Below are 20416 nucleotides of genomic sequence, written 5' to 3'. Positions count from 1 at the left end.
AAAAAAGGTTTCAGGTGCCTGACCCAGGGACCCCTCTGCTGTGTGCAGCCTAGGGACTTGGTGCCCTGTGTTCCAGCCACTCCAGCCATGGCTAAAAGGGGCCAAGGTAGAGCTTGGGCCACGGCTGCAGAGAGTGCAAGCTCCAAGCCTGGCCAGTTTCCACATAGTGTTGAGCCTGTGGGTGCACAGAAGTCAAGAATTGAGGTTTGGGAACCTCCACCTACATTTCAGAGGATGTATGGAAATGCCTGGATGTCCAGGCCAAAGTTTGCTGCAGGGGCAGGGCCCTTACAGAGAACCTCTGCTAGGACATTGAGGAAGGGAAATGTGGAGTTGAATACCCCAAACAGAGTCCCCACTGGGAAACTGCCTAGCGGAGCTGTGAGAAGAGAGCCACTGTCCTTCAGAGCCCGGAATGGTAGATCCACCGACAGCTTGCACTGTGTGACTGGAAAAGACGCAGACACTCAACGCCAGCCTGTGAAAGTAGCCAGGAGGGAGGCTATACCCTGCAAAGCCACAGGGGCAGAGCTGCCCAAGACCATGGGAACCCATTTCTTGCATCAGTGTGACTTGGATGTGAGACATGGAGTCAAAGGAGATCATTTTGGAGCTTTAAGATTTGACTGCCCTGCTGGATTTCAGACTTGGTGTGGGTCCTGTAGCCCCTTTGTTTTGGCCTATTTCTCCTATTTGGAATGGGTGTATTTATCCAATGCCTGTACCCTCATTGTATCTAGGAAGTAACTAACTTGCTTTTGATTTTACAGGCTCGTTGGTGGAAGGGACTTGCCTTGTCTCGGATGAGACTTTGGACTGTGGACTTTTGAGTTAATGCTGAAATGAGTTAAGACTTTGAGGGACTGCTGGGAAGGCATGATTGGTTTTAACATGTGAGGACATGAGATTTGGGAGGGGCCGGGGGCGGAATGATAGTTTGGCTGTGCCCTCACCCAAATCTCATCTTGAATTGTAGCTCCCAAAATTCCCACATGTTGTGGGAGGAACCCGGTGGGATATAATTGAATCATGGGGGCGGTTTCCCCCATGCTGTTCTCATGGTAGTGAATAACTCTCAGGAAATCTGATGGTTTTATAAGGGGAAACCCCTTTCACTTGGCTTTCATTCTCTCTCTTGCCTGCTGCCACGTAAGACGTGCCTTTTGCCTTCCGCCATGATTGTGAGGCCTCCCCAGCCGCGTGGAAATGTGAGTCCATTAAACCTCTTTTTCTTTATAATTTACCCAGTCTTAGGTATGTCTGTATCAGCAGCATGAAAATGGACTAACACAATGACCTTGACACTTGAAGAGTACTGGCCACTTATTTTCTAGAATATTCCTCAATTTGGGCCTGTCTGATATTTCCTCATGGTTAGATTTGAGTTATATATTTTTGGCAAAAATAGAGAAGTAATGCTATCTTCTCAGTGCATCCTGTTGTGGCACTTGATGTCAAATTACTAATGATGTTAGATTTGAGCACTTAGTAAGGTGATATCTGCCAGGTTTCTCCAATGTAAAGTTATTCTTTTCATGTTTGTATTGAAGTATCTTGTGGGAAGATACTTTGAGACTATAAATAGCCTATTTTATTTCATACTTTGCCAGTGACTTTTAATATCCATTGATAGCTTTTGCTTGAAATAGTTATTATTGTGGTGGTTGACAAGTAGTGATTTCCTAATTTGAATCTTCATTCCTTTTAGATTTATTAATTAGAATCCTATTGTGAGCAACAGCTTTCTCTTCTCTTCCATTCATTCTTTTTTTCCTATTAAAATTTTTTTTTTTTTTTTTTTAAGAAATTGGGTATTGCTGTGTTGCCTGGGCTGGAATGCAGTGGCTATTGCCAGACACAATCATAGCGCAGTGCAGCCTCCTGGGTTCAAGTGATCCTCCCTTCTCAGCCTCCTGAGTAACCAGAACTACAACAGGCCATTTATTCATTTTTTAAAATCAGTATTTATGTCATGGATTTTTATTTTATTATATGGGTTATAATCCACTACTAGCTTTATTCATTCCTTCTTTTATAAGTTTATCTGTAGTAGCTTTACTGACATATAATTCACATACTATAAAATTCACCCTTTTAAAGTGTATAATTTAGTGGTTTATAGTATATTCACTGAGTTGTGCAACCCTCACAATATCCTATCTAATTTTAGAATATTCCTGTTACCCCAAAGAGAAACTCATTACCCATAAGCAGTCACTTTCCATTCCCCTGTTCTGCCAGCCCCTGGCAACCACTGATCTACTTTCTGTCTCTGAATGTGACTACGTATCTCATATAAATGGAATTATACAATATGTGGCCTTTTGTGTCTGGCTTCTTTTTGTTAGTGTAATTTTTTTCAAGATTTATCTGTGACAGAGCATGAATCAGAATGCCATTTCTTTTTGTGATTGAATAATATTACATTTTATGGACATACTACATTTTGTGTTTTATTTTTTATTTCTTTTAGAGACAGGGGCTCACTCTGCTGCCCATGTTGGAAGGCAGTGGCACAATCATAGCATACTGTAACCTTGAACTCCTGAACTTGCCTCAGCCTCTGGAGTAGCTGGGACTACAGGCATGTGCCACCACAACTGGTTAATTTTTTATTTTATTTTTTGTAGAGAAAGGGTCTTGCCATGTTGCCTAGGCCACTTTTGAACTCTTGGCCTCAAGCAGTCCTCCTGCCTCAGCCTCCCAAAGTGTTGGGATTACAGGCATGAGTTCCTGTGCTTGGCCCTGCCACATTTTATCTCTTCATCAGCTGATGGACATTTAGGTTGTTCATGCCTTTTGGCAATTATGAATAATGCTGCTATGAATATTTGTGTGCAAGCTTTTGCATGGACATATGTTTTTCATTCTCTTTGAGTGTATACCTAGAAGTTAAATTATTGGGTCATATGATAATTCTGTGGTTAACATTTTGAGGAACTTCCCAATTGTGTTTTTTTTTTAATGGTGTTTTTGCACCATTTTACGTTCTTACCAGCAATGTATGAGGGTTCCAGTTTCTTCACATCTTTGCCAATATGTGTTATTGTCTTTGATTGTAACCATCCTAGTGAGTGTGCACTGGAATTTCATTGTGATTTTGATTTGCATTTCCCTAATGACTAGTGATGTTGAGCATCTTTTCACGTGCTTACTGGCTGTTTGTATATCTTCTTTGAAGAAATTCTTTGCCCTTTTAAAAATTGAATTGTCTTTTTGTTGTTGAGTTGTGGAGTTCTTCATATATTCTGGATTTATATATATACTGGTTTGTTGCTTAAGTTTTTGAAATTGGTCCAGTAGGAGCCTCTTCAAACTGGCTCCCGTGTCCTTTAGTTTGCCCCTATCATTTTTTGGGTGCTGTTATGGACTAAGTTTTGGTACCCCTATGCCCCCAATATTTATTATTTTGTCCTGACCCCTAGTATACCTCAGTTACATTCTGGAGATAGGGACTTCAGGGAGGTAATTAAGATTAAATGAGGTCGTCTGGGTGGGCCCTAATCCCGGATGACTGGTGCCGTTATAAGAAGAGGGAGAGACTCCAGGGGTGCACACAGCCTCAGGAGAAACCAAACTTGTCAACACGTTGTTCTTGGACTTCTAGCCTCCAGAACTGGAGAAAATAAATTTCTATCATATAAGCCACCCAATCTATGGTATTCTGTTACAGCACTCTGAATAAACTGACACAAGTGCTTTCTTTCTGACACCACAAGATGTTCTAGTCTTATACTTTCCTGCTCCAGCCCTAGAGTCAGCCATTTCTTCATGGATCACTGGTTCTTAGAGAATAATACACTTGTCTCTCAGTATATGTGCTGGATTGGTTCCAGGACCTCCTATGGGTACCAAAATCCATGGAACCTCAAGTCCCTGATATAAATAAAGTAGCATAGTGTTGCATATAATTTGTGCACATCCTCCTGTATACTTCAACCATGTCTAGATTACTTATAATAGGTAATGCAATGTAAATGCCATGTAAATAGTTGTTATATTGTACAGTTTAGGGAATAATGACAAGGAAAAAAGTTTGTACATGTTTAGTCAAGATGCATTTTTCCCCCACCAAATGTCTTCTGTCTGTGGTTGCTTCAATCCATGGATGCAGAACTCCTCTATATGGAGGGCTGATTGTATTTAGAAAGGATGATCTGAATGTTGCTTTGCCTATTGTTCATTGTTTCCAGTCTTCTCAGTGCACAGAGCTAGGAAATATATGTGTGTGTATACCTGCACTACCCACACCTCTATATGTATTTCTGTAATTATCTGCCTGTATACTGAAAACTGTGAGCTCGTATTGATAACCTCTAGTTTCAATCCAATTCCACAGCACTCATTCTGGCCTTCCCCCTTTTCTTATTTGCTTTTCTACATTTGCTATGTATCTTAGAATACACGTAAAGTAGTTTCAGAATTATTAACATGTGCCCCTGTGAGAAACAAACTTACCAACTATGTATGGTTCTTTTTGGCCTTTAACCTTGGATTACATAGTCAAAATACCATATTCATAGTTACTCAGGTTATTTCTCCCTTGCCTCCCCTTCAGTGTGGTTATGTTATTTGAAACACAAGTGAATTTGTGTTTATAGGGTTTTTAAAATTCTATTTTTTATCCCCTGCCGCATCCTTGTTGATTTTATTATTTATTTTTTCAAGTATATGAAACCTTAACATGGTTCAAAAAGTCAAAACTCTACAAAAAGCTATACTCAGAGAAGATTTACTCTCTTCTATTTCCTTCCCATCTCCCTCTCCATTCCACTGTGTTCCCCTCTGCCCCTGCAGGTAACCACACTCAGTTGTTTCTTTCCAAGTTACCCTTCCTGTGTGTTTGGCCACTGCATCCCAGCCAGAGATGCTTCCTTGTAAGGAGCTTCTGAGCATATACATCTCCAGTGCTGATGCTGGCATTCAGTCATACCACCCTGTCTTGTTCCTTAACATTGATCAGTTAATCAATGAATCACTCATTATTTGGTACCTACTCTGTGCTAGGCACTGGGTTAGAAGCAGGGACAGAGGCTGAACTATGAAGTAAAGCAGCATGTTTTGAGCCCTCTGTGTATCCTCACTCTCTGAATCTACCCCTCTCTCCTTGTCCCCCTTTCTTCTGATCTGTTGTTCCCTGCCTGTATCATAAAGCTGCTGTTGTTTTGTCTAAACTATCAATCATATATACAATATATACTAGATGTTACTCTTACAAATAGTCAATGCAAAATAACATTGACAGCTGGCTAAAACTGCACAAGGTAATGTTCGTTACTGATGAAATGTGATGGGAGAATCAAATCTTCCTTATCAGACTGGGTCTCCCAGAGTACAGGTACCTGGTAGAAATGTGATTACTATAAAGGAAAAAAAATCATACAAGCAATAAAAGTTAGTTATGTAAAAAAATACTAAATCTAACCTTTGTTGTAAAATTAAAACTGACATGGACGAATCCCAATGAAAATAATCTTAGTACAGCATAAATGAAAATGGAAAAATTGGAGACTATTTTTGCTGTATAGAAAATGGCTAAATGGATATCACACCAGAAAAGACAAAATGTAGGAAGGATGGGGAGCAAGAGGCGAGGCTGGAGAGGAGGCCTGAATTTGTTCCTAATCCCAAGGGAAGTAGAAACCACTGGCCAGATTTAAGTAGCGGAGCATCATCATGCTTGCATTGAAAAGTATGTCACTGGCTGAGCTGTAGAGAATCGGCTGGAGTAGGCAAGATGTGTACTGCACAGTCCCACCTCTGAATTATATAGCTCAGAAAGTTACCAGATAAACGCAAAGGACTGTGGGAGGAAGGGAGAGGGGGGTGCGGAAGGGAGGGTGGGAGGAAGGAAGAGATAGATCACTGTGGGTACAGATGGTAGGAAAAGGATGAGGAATGGGCAGCCTCTCAGTTCTTAGAGTTGACATTTGCACTGAGCTTGGAGGGAAGAAAAGCTAAGAAAGACCTTAGAAGTGGAGAGGATGACGTGAAGGGGAATCCAGACAGAAGGTGGTGGCCACAGAGGAGAGGGAGCACAGGGCCTTGGCTGGAACCCCGGCTCAGGTGGAGAGACCTGGAGAGGGGTCAGAGAAGGTGTTTGAGGAGAGAGCACCCAAAGAACTATTGCAGCAATGTGAGTGGTTCTTGTCTTCTCCACTCCTCTTCCCCCAACATGAATGAATGTAGATATATTCATATTGCACCATACTCTCTTACTAAGATAAGTAAGATTTTCACTTACTAAGTAAGTTGAGCTCCTTATCAGCATGAGGGAACCAGAATAAGTTGCTAAAATTCCAGCTGAGAGTAGATAAGCTGTGATTTACTTAATCATGTAGTGTCTTCCACATTCCACATGACAACATGATGACTTTTAGCCTTAACTCTTTTTTTGAAGGGTGCATGCAACCTTTGGAACATGATTTGGCATGACTTGTAAAGTTAAACATACACTTACCCTGTAACCCAACCATTCCACTCCTAGGTATTTGCCCAAGAGAAATGAAAACATCACAGAGGCTTTATTTGTAATAGCTGAAGACTGATAATGAACCAAACGTCCACGAACACGAAAATGAATAAACAAATTGGGGTGCCTCCTTACAGTGGAATACTATTGTGTTGAGTAGTGTGCAAATACACTGAAACAGACTGATCCACGCAACAACATGGATACATCTCAGAAACTTTTCTTTGTTTTTGAGATGGAGTAGAGTCTCGCTGTTGCCCAGGCTGGAGTGCAGTGGCATGATCTCGGCTCACTGCAGCCTCCGCCTCCCAGGTTCAAGTGATTTTCCTGCCTCAGCCTCCCGAGTAGCTGGGTCTACAGGCACGCATCACCATGCGTGGCTAATTTTTGTATTTTTAGTAGAGGTGGAGTTTCACCATGTTGGCCAGGCTGGTCTTGAACTCCTGACCTCAAGTGATCCAACCACCTCAGCCTCCCAAAGTGCTAGGATTACAGGTGTGAGCCACCATGCCTGGCCACATCTCAGAAACTTTATGCTGAGCAAAAGAATCCAGACACTAGAGTACATGCTGTTAAATGCTATTTATACGAAGTTCTCCAACAGGCAAAAGTAATGTGGTAGAAATTAGAACAGCGGTTGCCGTTGGGACTGGAAGGTATTGACAAGGATAGGAATTGTACTAGTGTAAACTTTTGGCAAAACTCATGACAACTACATTTAAGATCTGTGTATTTCACTGTATGTAAATCACATCTCAATTTTTTAAAAGTTAATTGAAGCCTGGCAAGATGGGAAATTGTATTACAGATCAGAAGTGGTTTCTTACTTTGGCTTGTTTTTTCTTTGTGATTGTTAGCTTAAAGGTTTTTTGCTTTAAACCATATTAGCCTTCTTGTCAGGGCACTCTCTGGCTGCTGCCAGCTGACCTGTGGCCCTCCAGCTTTTTTTCCGTTTTCCTTCCTTGGAATGCCCATGTCCTGTTGTGCCACTTAAGCATACCAGCTCCAGTCTGGGTTCTCTGGCCAACTAGACCCTTAAAGGGGCTGGACCTTTGTTGTCTTAATATTTTAAGACAGAGTTCATAAGATCAGTGGAAGTCAGAACTGTGTGGTGTCATGGAGATTATGAGGGCTTTAGAACTGGCCCAGCCTAGGTTTGAATCCAAAACTCAATCACTATGTGACCTTGAACCTGTTCCCCTGGGCCTCAGTTTTCTTTTCTGTATGCTGGGGATAATAACACCTACTATGGAGTGGTTGTCAGAATTAAATGAGCTAACTTGTGTAGGACAGCCATCCCTGTGTACTTAGGGTACCCGGGAAACATAGCAGCTGGAGGTCCTGGCCTGTTTCTCCTGTGGCTTCTGCACAGCAGGTGCTACTCCCCGTGTGGTGTGCCCTCCCCTAGGGCAGGCTGCCTGCTGGAGCTCTGGGCATACTGTCTTCCCTTGCATGCCCTGTGGCATCATCGTATGCCCTGTTGAGAGCAGAGGTGGGGAACTCAGCTGAAAGAAACTGACTTCTTCAAACTATTTTTATTATGTTTTAAGGGTATCAGCATGGAAGCCATGAGTGAGAATAAAATGGTGCCCTCTGAGTTTAGCACAGGACCTGTGGAAAAAGCTGCCAAACCTTTGCCATTTAAGGATCCCAACTTTGTGGTAAGCATCGAAGGTATTAGCTGAATAAACATCCAAATGCCACACCTCAGCCTCTGATCTTGCTGGGCCTGTAGCCAAGGTGGCACTGGCATTCTCTCCTCCCTCAGTCTCAGTTACCTCCTTCTCCCCGATGGGCAAGATGGGGACAAGAGAAGGGTTCTTTCTGTTGATCTCTTAATGTGCCATATCCCAAGGATTTGGGTGTCCTTTGTGGATTCATTAAAGGATACTGTTTGGAGGGTGGGACATTTCCATGATGATTGTTCCCCTAACCTTTTCATTGGTCTTACAATCTTAGACAAAGCTTGAAATATTTAGCTAAATGAGAAGTACTTCCTCATTAGTTTCATAAGGTAAATCCAAGCTGTTGTGCTGTGGAGTAGAACACAGGGTATTCTTCCTTTCATTCTTGAGACTGGTAATAAACTGCAGCAGTTCAGATTATACTGTTAATTTTTTTTTTAATGAATTAGTTTTGGAAATACAATATTACCAGTGTTTGCAACAGATTTTGGTATTCTTTTCCATTTTATTGTGTCATCTTTGTAGGATAAAAAAAAAAAAAAGAGGTACCTAGAAGAGTACCCATACTGCAACTGGGGCTTTCTCAGCTTTTCCAGGACCCCCAGTTTACATGGCAGAGACTTGCCCCGAGAAGGGAGTTGAGAAATGCAGTCCTGGATTTAAATCTGACTTTGTAGTAAATTTATCTTAAAGTATGAAGAAATTCATGAATGAATTCTACAAAGTTAGACCCAATAAAGGCTTTTTTTTAACGTGCATATAAAGAAGTAGCCTTTTATTTCTACTCCAACACAAACTAACTCAAGGGTTTTGACAATCTGAAAACTTCTTTTTTAAACTAAGATTAACATGTTAATGTGTACAGTGAAATACCTTTTAAAAAAAGTCTCAGGGGTCTTAATGATTGTTGACAGATGAGAGGTATATTACAGTTATGATTAGGCATAAATGTCAGATGTCGAAATGGTAGTCTCCATTGGTTTTTGTTTCTTCTAATCCATGCCTTCAATTCGAGCACTCTGGCCACGGTGGCGCAGTAGCTGGCAAGAAGAACAGAACCTGGAAGAACCTGAAACAAATCCTCGCTTCTGAAAGGGCATTGCCGTGGCAACTGAACGATCCTAACTGTGAGCTGTCTAGAGCCTTCCATGTGTTTGTAATGTTCAGAGTAGGAACTGTCTTATAACAACCTACATTATTGTATTGTGTTTGCATCATTGTAGGAAATAATTTTTAGCTTGAGAATTTTATAGTGGCATCAGTCTGGGCAGATTATGTGTGTATTTTCTCATAACTGTATCTGTATTGAGCCTATTTGTTTGTGTTGTCATGGATGTGTGGTTTTTAGGGTCATAGGTCCCAATATGATAATATTGGTGTTTCTACTAGACAAACTTCTTATTCAAAAGTCTACTCTTAAAATGTGTTTCCAAAAACAAGGTAGCCCAAGTATAATACCAGATTTAGGAGGGTTCCTGACAGCCAGCTTAAAGGCCAGCTCTTTTATACTTTGTGAGCCAGTGTTTAGTAAATACTTCATGCTGCAGTGTGTCCAGATTTATGTAAAACACTGTTATATGTTCTGTTCAGCTTCACTGGAAAGTACAAGTTCAAAGTTCTCACCATCTCCTACTCCACTGTACTTCTTTCATGGGGGTGACTCACATGGGTGACAAGTGAGCTAGTCATTCATTCGTCTGGGTGTGGACATGAGGGTGTCAGTGTGCTCAGATCCAGTTATTGGCTCGTTTGGCATTTCATCACCATCAGCCCATGTAGTGTGAGATCGTGAAAATAGCTGGTGGGCAGATGAGCTTTCCGGTGGTTCTGCGGGAATAGAGGGTCCCTGGTGACAGGGCAGGGCTAGATCTGGAGCCTGCACTTGGCCTGTGACATACTGTCTTGTTTCTGAGAATCCTCCCCTACTTCTCTAGTTAATCTCCAGAGACTTCTGTGACTACTTAATCACAAAGGAAATTTTCAGGAATATTATCAAATACTATTTTAGAAAAAAAAAGAGAAGGGATTTGAATGTTTTCAGTTCAGTTTAGTTAACTTTTTTTTTTTTTTTTTTTTCCCCCAGACTTCAGTATTGATGCTCCTCCATCCTTTAAGCCAGCTAAGAAGTATTCTGATGTTTCAGGTCTGCTTGTGAGTATGATTATATCTCTTAAAACATTAAATGGAAAAGATTTCACAGTAATGTCTAATTAGACAAGTGTTGAATATTGACCATGGCTGGTTCTGCCTGGAGCCTGTCTACAGTGATAGGTGATAGGTTTGTGCAGTGTGTTCATTGCTGCAAACAGGCATCTGTGGGGGCAGCCTGCAGGGAGGATTGAACCAGAAAGCAGGAGACTCCAGCTTCTCTTCTTTACCTCTGCTAGTTAACTATATGAGATAACATGAAAGAAACAACTATGTATTTCTTTTTTTACTGCTGAAGTTTTAAAAACCTGCATTTTAGATGATGATTGTATTTACAAAACCATGTTTAAACTTCTCTAAACAGGTGCTTTGGCAAAGGTTGTGACATTCAAACTTATTTTTAAGCATCAGAACCCCTTTTCCAAATGAAATCTTTTACAGAATCCAATATATAACAGCCTGGAGCCCACCTTTCTGCTGTGGTCCCATGTGGATCTGGCCGCCTGTCTTCCTCCCCACTCCCCACCACAGTGACTGCTCAAGTGCTTCTGGGGAACACAATTCAGAAACTGCCAGCAGAGCTGAAATAGTGGAAAGTGGGCAAGTTGCTAAAGCTCAGGAACCTCAGAACACCCCCATTTCCTTATTTGCAGAAGGTGGAACCTAAGATTCATCTTTTTTTGTTTTGTTTTGTTTTGTTTTGTTGTTTTCTTAAACAAATGGATGAACTTAGAGATTCTTTTAATTAGCTCTTGCATGTCAGGGTCTTAATCCTTTTTCATCTCATAAATTTGGAAAAATAATTTAAATACTTTACATTTTAATGAAAATATGACTCCAACTTATCTAACAAATTGACCAAATTAATTATGTACGGAGGAGAATTGCCTCCTTTGTTATTATTATGTAATATCCCTGTTTGTCCCTGATAATATTCATTGTTCTGAAGTCTACTTTGTCTGAAATTAATATCATTACCCCAGCTTTCTTTCGTTCATGTGTGGATGGTATATCTTTCTTGATCTTTTCACTTTTTTTTTTGAGACAGAGTCTCGCTGTGTTGCCCAGGCTGGAGTGCAGTGGCACGCTCTTGGCTCACTCCAGCCTCTACCTCCTGGGTTCAAGCGATTATCCTGCCTCAGCCTCCTGAGTAGCTGGGACTACAGGCACATGCCACCATGCCTGGCTAATTTTTGTATTTTTAGTAGAGATGAGGTTTTGCCATGTTGGCCAGGCTGGTCTTGAACTCCTGACCTCAAATGATCCTCCTGCCTTGGCCTCCCAAAGTGCTGGGATTACAGGTATGAGCCACCACACCTGGCCTATCTTTTCACTTTTAAACTATCTATATATTTAAAGTGGATTCTTGTTGAAAGCATATTGTTGAGTTGTTGGGTCTTTCTTTTTCTTTTTCTTTTGGAGGTAGAGTCTTGCTCTTTTACCCAGGCTAGAATGGAGTGGTGTGATCATAACTCACTGAAGCCTTGAACTCCTTGGCTCAAGTGATCTCCCAACATCAGCCTCTCAAAGTGCTGGGATTAAAGACGTGAGCCTCTGCACCCAGTGGATCTTGCTTTTTATCCAGTCTATCAATCTAAGAACTGTTGTCCTTAGGCTATTCATCTTTAAAGTGATTGTTGATATGGTTGTATTTAAATCTACCTTCTCACTAGTTGTTATTTGTTCCATTCGTGTTGCTTATTCCCCTTTTTCTGCCTTCTCTGGATTTATTGAGCATTTTTTAATAGACTATATTTTTCAGAACAGTTCTAGATTTATGAAAAACGGAGACAATAGTATAGAAAGTGCCCATATAACCCAAACTCAGTTTCTGCTGTTATTAACATCTATGGTATATTTGTTACAATTAATGAACCAATAGTTATATATTATTATTAACTAAAGTCTATAATTTATTCACATTTCCTTAGTTTTTACCTAAAACTATATCAAATTTAGTCATCCTGTCTCGTTAGACTCCTCTTGGCTCTGCCAGTTTCTCAGGTTGTCCTTGTATTTAATGACCTTAACAGTTTTAAGGAGCACTAGTCAGGTATTTAGTAGAATCCTCCACTACTGGAATTCCTCTGATGTTTTCTCATGATAAAACTGGGGTTAATTGAACATTTTAAAATTCTGTTTGTTTTCTTATTATTTACACCTCTTTTACAAATTATGAATGGTTACTTTCATGTTTACAATATACATTTTAAATAACCTGAATCTATTTTCAAATATTTTGCCACTTTGTGCGTAATGTGAGGGACTTCTAGTAGTGAATTTCTAATTCCACTCTCTCATTCTTTGTTGTCATATAGATTACTTTTACATATGCTACAAACAAAATGTATGGCTGTTAATTTGTGCTTTAGACAGTTACCTTTTAGAGAAATAAAAATAAGAAAAAAAAGAACTGTCTTTTATCTTCATTTCATTCTGTTTCCACCTTTTTTCATTTTGTTGTCTATTTCCAAGTTGCAATCTGATGTCATATTCTTTCTACTGGAACAATTTACTGTGCTTTTCTTATAAAGTAGATTTGCTACTAACGAAGTCCTTTCTTTTTTTGTTTTGTCAAAGAGCCTTTATTTCTTCTTCATTTTTTTTTTTTTAAGACAGGGTCTTACTCTGTTGCCCAGGCTGGAGTGCAGTGATGCCATCTTGGCTCACTGCAGCCGTCTCGACCTCCCAGGCTCAGGTGATGCATCTACCTCAGCCTCCCAAGTAACTGGGGCTACAGGTGTGTGCCACCATGCCTGGCTAATTTTTTGTATTTTTTGTAGAGATGGGATTTCACCCTGTTGCCCGGGCCTGGTCTCAAATTCCTGGGCTCAAGTGATCATCCTGTCTTGGTCTCCCAAAGTAAGTGCTGGGATTAACAGGCGTGAGCCACTGCACCCAGCCTTGTTCTTCCTTTTTGAATGATATTTTCAATGAGTATTTTTGAATGACATTTTCAAGTCTGGGCTGACAGTTTTTTCTTTCATCACTTTTAAGATGTCAGTGGTTAAATGTTGTCTTTTTGCTTCCATGGTTTCTGATGAGAAGTTTGATATAATTCTTACCTTTGTTCATCTCTATGTAATGTTTCTTGTTTGACTGCCTTCAAGATCTTCTCTTCGTCTTTTGTTTTCAGCAGTTTGAATATGACTGGGTATTATTGAATATGACTCAGGGTATTATTTTTCTGGTATGTATTCTTGATGTTCTCTGAGGTTTTGGATTTGTGGTTTGGTATCTGTCAAGAATTTTGGAAAATTCTTGGCTATTATTTCTTCAAATATTTATTTTGCCTTGTCTTTTTCCCTTCTTCTGGGATTCCAGTTACACACATGTTAAACTATTTGATCGTGTCCCAAAACTCTTGGATGCTCTGTTCTGGTTTGTTTGCTTTTAAAAACTCTTATTTCGTTGCGGTTCAGTTTGGATGGTATCTACTGATGTGTCTTCAAGTTCTTTACTCACTGTATAGAGTATACCAATGAGCCTATTGGAAGCATTGTTTATCTCTCTAATTGTGTTTTTAATTTCTGGCTTTTCTATTTGATTACTATAGTTTTCATGTCTCTGATGAAATAACTTTCTTTTAAATTATTTATTTATTTAGAGATAGAGTCTTGCTCTCTAATCCAGGCTAGAGTGCAGTGATGTGATCACAGCTCACTACAGCCTCAAACTCCTGGGCTCAAGCGATCCACCTGCTTCAGCCTCCCCGGAAGCTAGGTCTACAGGTGTGTGCCACCACACCTGGCTAACTTTTAAATTTTTTTTTATAGAGAAGGGGTCTTACTGTGTTGCCCAGGCTGGTCCTGAACTCCCGGCCTCAAGTCATCCTCCTGCCTTGGCCTCCCAAAGTGTTGGGATTACCAACGTGAGCCACCGTGCCTGACCTGAAATAACTTTCTATCTTGCGTGTTGTCTCTCCTTTGACTCCTTCAACATATTAATTATAGTTATTTTGAATTTCCTGTCTGATAGTTTCAAAACCTACATCATATTCGGGTCTGCTTCTGGTGATTTCCTTGTCTTTTAAGACTACTTAGTTATTAAGTATATATATATATATATATATATATATATATATATATACACACACACACATACATATATATATACATATATACATATATATGTATATATGTATATTTTAAGTCCTTGAACACATAATAGCTGCTTTAAAGTATTTATCTGCTGTCTCCAACATTTGGTTCATCTTGGCCAGTTTCTATTGACTGCCTTTTTTCTTAACTGTGCGTCACATTTACCTGTTTCTTTGCATCTACAAGTTTTTGATTGTGTACTGGACATTATGGATGATATATTGTAAAAACTCTAGATTCTGTTATCTTTCCTTGAAGAGTATTTTTTTCCTGTGGTAGCTCAGTTACTGACTGATCACCTTTGTTAGGACAGGTCTGCAGAAAGCCCATGATGTTTCCCAAGCTCCTTTAACTTAGTTGCACTTAACTTCTAAGTTCTTTATCCTCTGCCAGTCGTATTGAAGTTTGGTGTTAGGCTTTGTTGTGGTGAGACTAGAATAGATGGTACTCAAGGGCATGATTTTTTTCCCCAAGCTATGGCCTTTCTGTTGCCTGAGCTAGGTGCCAGGAGTGTTATAGAGATCTCTCTATTCTGGCTAGGCTGGCACTTCAGCAACTCCTAGCACTGCTCAACCTCTGGATTTTCTCTTTCCCTCTTAACCACTCTCCAGTAAGACATATATAGTCTTGCCTTGAACATGCATAGCCCAGCCCATGGTTATGGACTCACGTGGAATCCCAAACTGACTTTTGCCTCCCTTCCAAGGCAGCTCCCTCTTCTGTTACTCAGCTTTGCCAATAACAGGTGTTTCAGTAGCCCCTGAATCTGAGCTCTGCGTGAGCTCCACCTCTGCCCCATGGTCAGGAAATTATCACAGGCAGAGAGAGTTTGGATGATCCTGGAACTTACCTTGTGAGCTTCTCTTTTCTCAGGCATTGCAGTCTTGTGCTACCTCTTGTCTGTTGCCTGAAAATGGCTACTTCATGTATTTGGCCTGTGGTAATAGTCATTTATGGCAAGAGAGCTCATCTGGCACCAGTTATTCTGTTATGACCCAAAGTGGAAATCTCTCCCTGTGTCATTTTGAGTTTCTGGAGGCCACAGTTTGTGGCCAGACTTGGAGGGTGGTTCCTCAGAATGTCAGCTTTATCCTTATTGTTTCAGGCAGCTCATCTGCTAGTACAATGGTTTTCACACATTAGGAGGAAGGAGAATCATTATTCCAGGCCCCTTTATGACATTGGCAATGGACTTGTCACATTACACATTACCTAAAACCTCTTGCCCCACTGTATGTAGGAAATAAGAAGTTCTGAATAGACAGATAACTCTACCAGTTCATTAAAGGACAATCCCACAGAAGAATCAGCAAAAAGGATATAAATAGGCAATTGCCAGAGAAGAAATATAGATGACCAATAAGTAGATATTCAGCTTCACTAGTAATTAGGAGAAAGACTCATCAAACAGGGAAGAAATTAAGACATTTGATCATACATTTTGGCACCAACAAACAGAAATGGGTATCTTCATACATTGCTGTTTTGAGGTGGGAACATACACTGGTACTGCTTCTTTGGAGGACAATTGGAGCAGTCCATTGAGATTAAAAAAAAAAAAAGCCTCTGACCTTGCAATATGCCTTATAGGCAGCTCCCTAGAGAAATAGTGTGCACACAGCAAAAGAAACTACCATCAGAGTGAACAGGCAACCTACAAAATGGGAGAAAATTTTCGCAACCTACTCATCTGACAAAGGGCTAATATCCAGAATCTACAATGAACTCAAACAAATTTACAAGAAAAAAACAACCCCATCAAAAAGCGGGCAAAGGATATGAACAGACACTTCTCAAAAGAAGACATTTATGCAGCCAAAAAACACATGAAAAAATGCTCATCATCACTGGCCATCAGAGAAATGCAAATCAAAACCACAATGAGATACCATCTCACACCAGTTAGAATGGCGATCATTCAAAAGTCAGGAAACAACAGGTGCTGGAGAGGATGTGGAGAAATAGGAACACTTTTACACTGTTGGTGGGACTGTAAACTAGTTCAACCATTGTGGAAGTCAGTGTGGCAATTCCTCAGGGATGTAGAACTAGAAATACCATTTGACCCAGCCATCCCATTACTGGGTATATACCCAAAGGATTATAAATCATGCTGCTATAAAGACACATGCACACATATGTTTATTGTAGCACTATTCACAATAGCAAAGACTTGGAACCAACCCAAATGTCCAACAATGATAGACTGGATTAAGAAAATGTAGCACATATACACCATGGAATACTATGCAGCCATAAAAAATGATGAGTTCATGTCCTTTGTAGGGACATGGATGAAACTGGAAACCATCATTCTCAGCAAACTATCACAAGGACAAAAAACCAAACACCACATGTTGTCACTCATAGGTGGGAATTGAACAATGAGAACACATGGACACAGGAAGGGGAACATCACACTCCGGGGACTGTTGTGGGGTGGGGGGGAGGGGGGAGGGATAGCATTAGGAGATATGCCTAATGCTAAGTGACGAGTTAATGGGTGCAGCACACCAACATGGCACATGTATACATATGTAACAAACCTGCACATTGTGCACATGTACCCTAAAACTTTAATAATAATAAAATTAAAAAAAAAAGAAATAGTGTGCACAAGGAACTTCATGCAGAAATGCTTATGAGAGACCGCATTCGCAAAATGCTGGAAGCAACATCAAGGTCTATCACAGTGGATATTTTCATACTGTTCTTGAGCTCAATGCATAGTAACAACATGGCTAAATTTCCAGGATGTAATGTTGATTGAAAGATGCAAAGCAATATAAACAGCATGGTGCCACATATATAAAAATCAACACACACACACAAATTGGGTTATTTCTCCTGTGTGTTTACATATGTGTATAGGGGTAGACATAAAAAGTCTGGAAAGGTGCCCACTTAGCAGTGGTTTCTCCTGGGGAAGACAGAGGACTTTTGGATGGTAGATGGTGATAAATGAGGACTTTAGTCTTATCTGTAATGTTTTCTTTTAATTTTTTTTAGAGGAGAACGTGTTCGTCTGTTGCTTATATAATTTAAAGTTACATAATTAAAAAGTAAAGCCTAGTTCACATTTACATTGACACACACCTGTTCCTAGCCAGCCATGTGACTATTTCCCCTGTGCCTAGGCATGGCAGCAAGACATGCAGGGTCATACCTGTGTTCAGCACTCGTTACAGAGCTATGAAAAGTGTATTCTGGGTGAGACGGGCAAGCTGTGAATACTGCCTGTCACCCTACAGCAAGGGGGGCCTGAAGCTGTTTGCTGGCTTCCCTGTGGGAAGTTGGCGTTTGCTTATTTCACTCAGGCTCAAAGGATGGCATCCAGAGGAGGGTGGACTGTAGGTGTGAAGCTCTTTACTTGTTCAACTCCTGGGTGTCACTTGGCATCCTTCCTTCTATTCAGAATCCTAGATGTTGGCCCCTGGGTCCAGGGCAGTCTGTTCAGGTTTTTGTTGGTAACCTTTTTGTTGGTGCCACAGGATCTCTGTATTCTGTACTGTTTATTCAGCAGCCCTCTTGGCAGTGAGGTCTGAACTTGGGCGGGCCGGCTCAGCACAGTTTGCTGGTAGGAGTGAGGCAGCCACAGACATGGAGCTCAGCCGAGGCTGGTTCGTCTATGGAGGCCAGATGGTCCACGCCAGACACACATGCCTACACTCTGCTCGGAACTGCAGGGCAGCCTCTCCTGCTAGTTAACCTAACTTCCCTCACTGCCAGGATCCCTCAGAAAAGACTTGTCAGTGTTTTTCTAATTAAGCCTTTCCTTATATTACTGTCATTAAAGGAAATGTAGTACAGAAAGGTAACATCTAGATCAAGCCAAGGGATCGAAGTTTTATTTTATATAGAGCCATTAGTTAATCTTAGCCTTTTAGGAATAATCCCATTTCCTAACACACAGCAGTTAAATACTTAGGTGGGGGGTTCCCAGTGGCAAAATGGAAGACTTTTTAGGGCATGAGAAGCCTATAAATAAGTTCCCGACAGCTTGTTGCTTTTTTATTGAGTGTTCCCTCCCTTCCTAAATCACAGGATTACTGTGAGTCTAGGTCCACACAAAGATGATCCACATTAAAGTAGACATCTACACTTGAATAATTGGATGTTATCTGTCTAGACTTTAATGGCATCTTTTATAATTTTTTTAAAGGAGCTCAAAATGACTCACCCTCATGTCTTTTGTTTCAAAATCCGTAGAAGCCCATGTGCTTTGAGGTATATAGTTAGTGAATTATTTTCTCCGCTTGGCACATGGGGAACAGAGACCAAGAGAGAATTTTGATATGTCTGGGAAACAAGTTCTCTTTTCTGTGATGGTCCCAATTGTCTGTTTGTTTATTCATTCATTAGTCATTCATTTTGTTATACAAACCCTGACTGGAGGCCCTCTGTGTACTCTGCGTTGCACTAGGAGCCAGTCTACAATGATAAGCAAACTGTGGTTCCTGTCTCACGGACCCTCATAGCCTAGACCATCATCAAAGAGTCATGTAGATAATAAACTTTAAAGCAACAGAGATGTGCATTCCACTGGAATATTTTTGCTGCTGTGAAAGTGGAGGGTGAGGTTCTGACCTCCTGTGGGGGTACAAATAGGCTTCCCCAGAGGTGTAGCTTTGGGGCCGAGTCCTGAAGAATGAACTGGTGATTACTGAGCAAAATGGGCTGCAGTTGGGGTCCCCTGCCAAGGAAAGGACAGATGGGGCATGGTAAGAGGGAGGAACTTAGAGGCCGGGGACAGTTGGAATCAGAGAGTGGGGACATGTGGCTGAGGAGGAGGCTGAGGACAAAGGAAGGCCCATAGCTGAGGAGCTGCACTGAGGACTTGGGCCTTTGTCCCAAGAGCAGAGGAGCCATTTTGAGAGATTTTATGCCGAGGAATGACATGATCAGAATTGCACGTTGCAAAGAAGATCCTGGCTGCAGTTCTAGGGGAAGGGTGGGTGTGAATGGCCGGTGATGCACTACAGAGTTGCTCAGGGAGGCATGGAAGTGGCGCAGGGGGTGTTGGAAGAGCTGGAAAGGAGCATGCTGGAGGTAAGTGGAGCACAGCAGGGAGGGGCATATGCCCAGCATGCTGGGCATCGGCTCCTGCCTTGAGGAGCACAGACCTGGGACATTTGTTGGAAAGAGGCAGGAGTCTGAAGGCAGGGAGGGGTGACCATCATGAATTCAGTCTTGGACCTGTTGCAGCCCTTGAGGCACCAACAAGAAGGGTCCCAGAGTCTGATGTGGTCATTCCCCTTCCTCTCGTCCATACCCTGAAGTGTTTCTAGAGTCTGGGAAGGTTAATGAGCCTGTGCCACAGTGAGTGATTTAGTGTTCTTGGTGGCAGAATAAGACATAATGAAAATATATATCACTTTCAGTGAAATAGAAAAAATTTTTAAACTTAAACTTAAAATATCCCTACCAGCGAAAACTTTCTGCCCTTCCCTGTGCCTCTTTCCACCCAGGCCAACTACACAGACCCCCAGAGCAAACTGCGGTTCAGCACCATTGAAGAGTTTTCCTACATTCGGAGGCTGCCCTCTGACGTCGTCACCGGCTACCTGGCCCTGAGGAAGGCCACGAGCATCGTTCCCTGAGCCCCAGAAAGGGAGATGAAGTGGAAAGCTGTTTCAAAAACAGACTCTGGACTCATGATTTTGTTTCACGGAAACAAACTCGTTCTGCTGTCAATCTGAAATTGCCAGTGCTGTGCCTTGGAAAGAATGTTTGGCTTTAATTTAAGGGTTTTTTTTTTTTTTTAGTGTGTGTTTTCCCTCCAAGTGTGATATTTCCTGCTGAATTAAATTATACTTCAGTTGTTGCCTCAAGTAAAGGTGTTTGACAAGAAGATACAATAAAACCATACTTTTCATTTATCCCAAGTCCCTGAATTTTTGTTTTAAAGTGGTGAACCCCGTATAACACATTTAAAGACTCTGCAGTGAATCCACAACAGGTCTGGATTACTTCTAATCCTGGTGACCCCCCTTTTAGAGCATGTTAGTCTT

At 41.1% G+C, this 20416-nt stretch overlaps 1 protein-coding gene across 10 annotated transcripts in view; it reads left to right on the top strand.

The window, feature by feature from the left end:
• INO80C (INO80 complex subunit C) overlaps positions 1-20284 on the top strand; it is a 30352-nt gene extending 10068 nt beyond the window's left edge. For 8 of the 10 annotated variants that reach the window (XM_001135459.4, XM_016933536.4, XM_016933537.3 and 5 more), the window contains 4 exons: positions 8023-8133; positions 9173-9284; positions 10241-10308; positions 19874-20284. In XM_001135459.4, coding sequence (XP_001135459.1) covers positions 8023-8133; positions 9173-9284; positions 10241-10308; positions 19874-20005 — 423 coding nt within the window. In that variant the 3' untranslated portion in view covers positions 20006-20284. Of the gene's footprint in view, positions 1-1154; positions 1209-8022; positions 8134-9172; positions 9285-10240; positions 10309-19873 lie in introns of all 10 variants that reach the window. The other 2 variants (XM_001135636.5, XM_054671795.2) reach the window with 1 other exon arrangement.
• Positions 20285-20416: the final 132 nt, after the last annotated feature.

Source organism: Pan troglodytes, chromosome 17 (assembly GCF_028858775.2).
Source record: "Pan troglodytes isolate AG18354 chromosome 17, NHGRI_mPanTro3-v2.0_pri, whole genome shotgun sequence".
Lineage (NCBI taxonomy): Eukaryota > Metazoa > Chordata > Mammalia > Primates > Hominidae > Pan > Pan troglodytes.
Note: the sequence above shows the minus strand (reverse complement) of the source record. Positions and strands in the feature narration are given on the sequence as shown.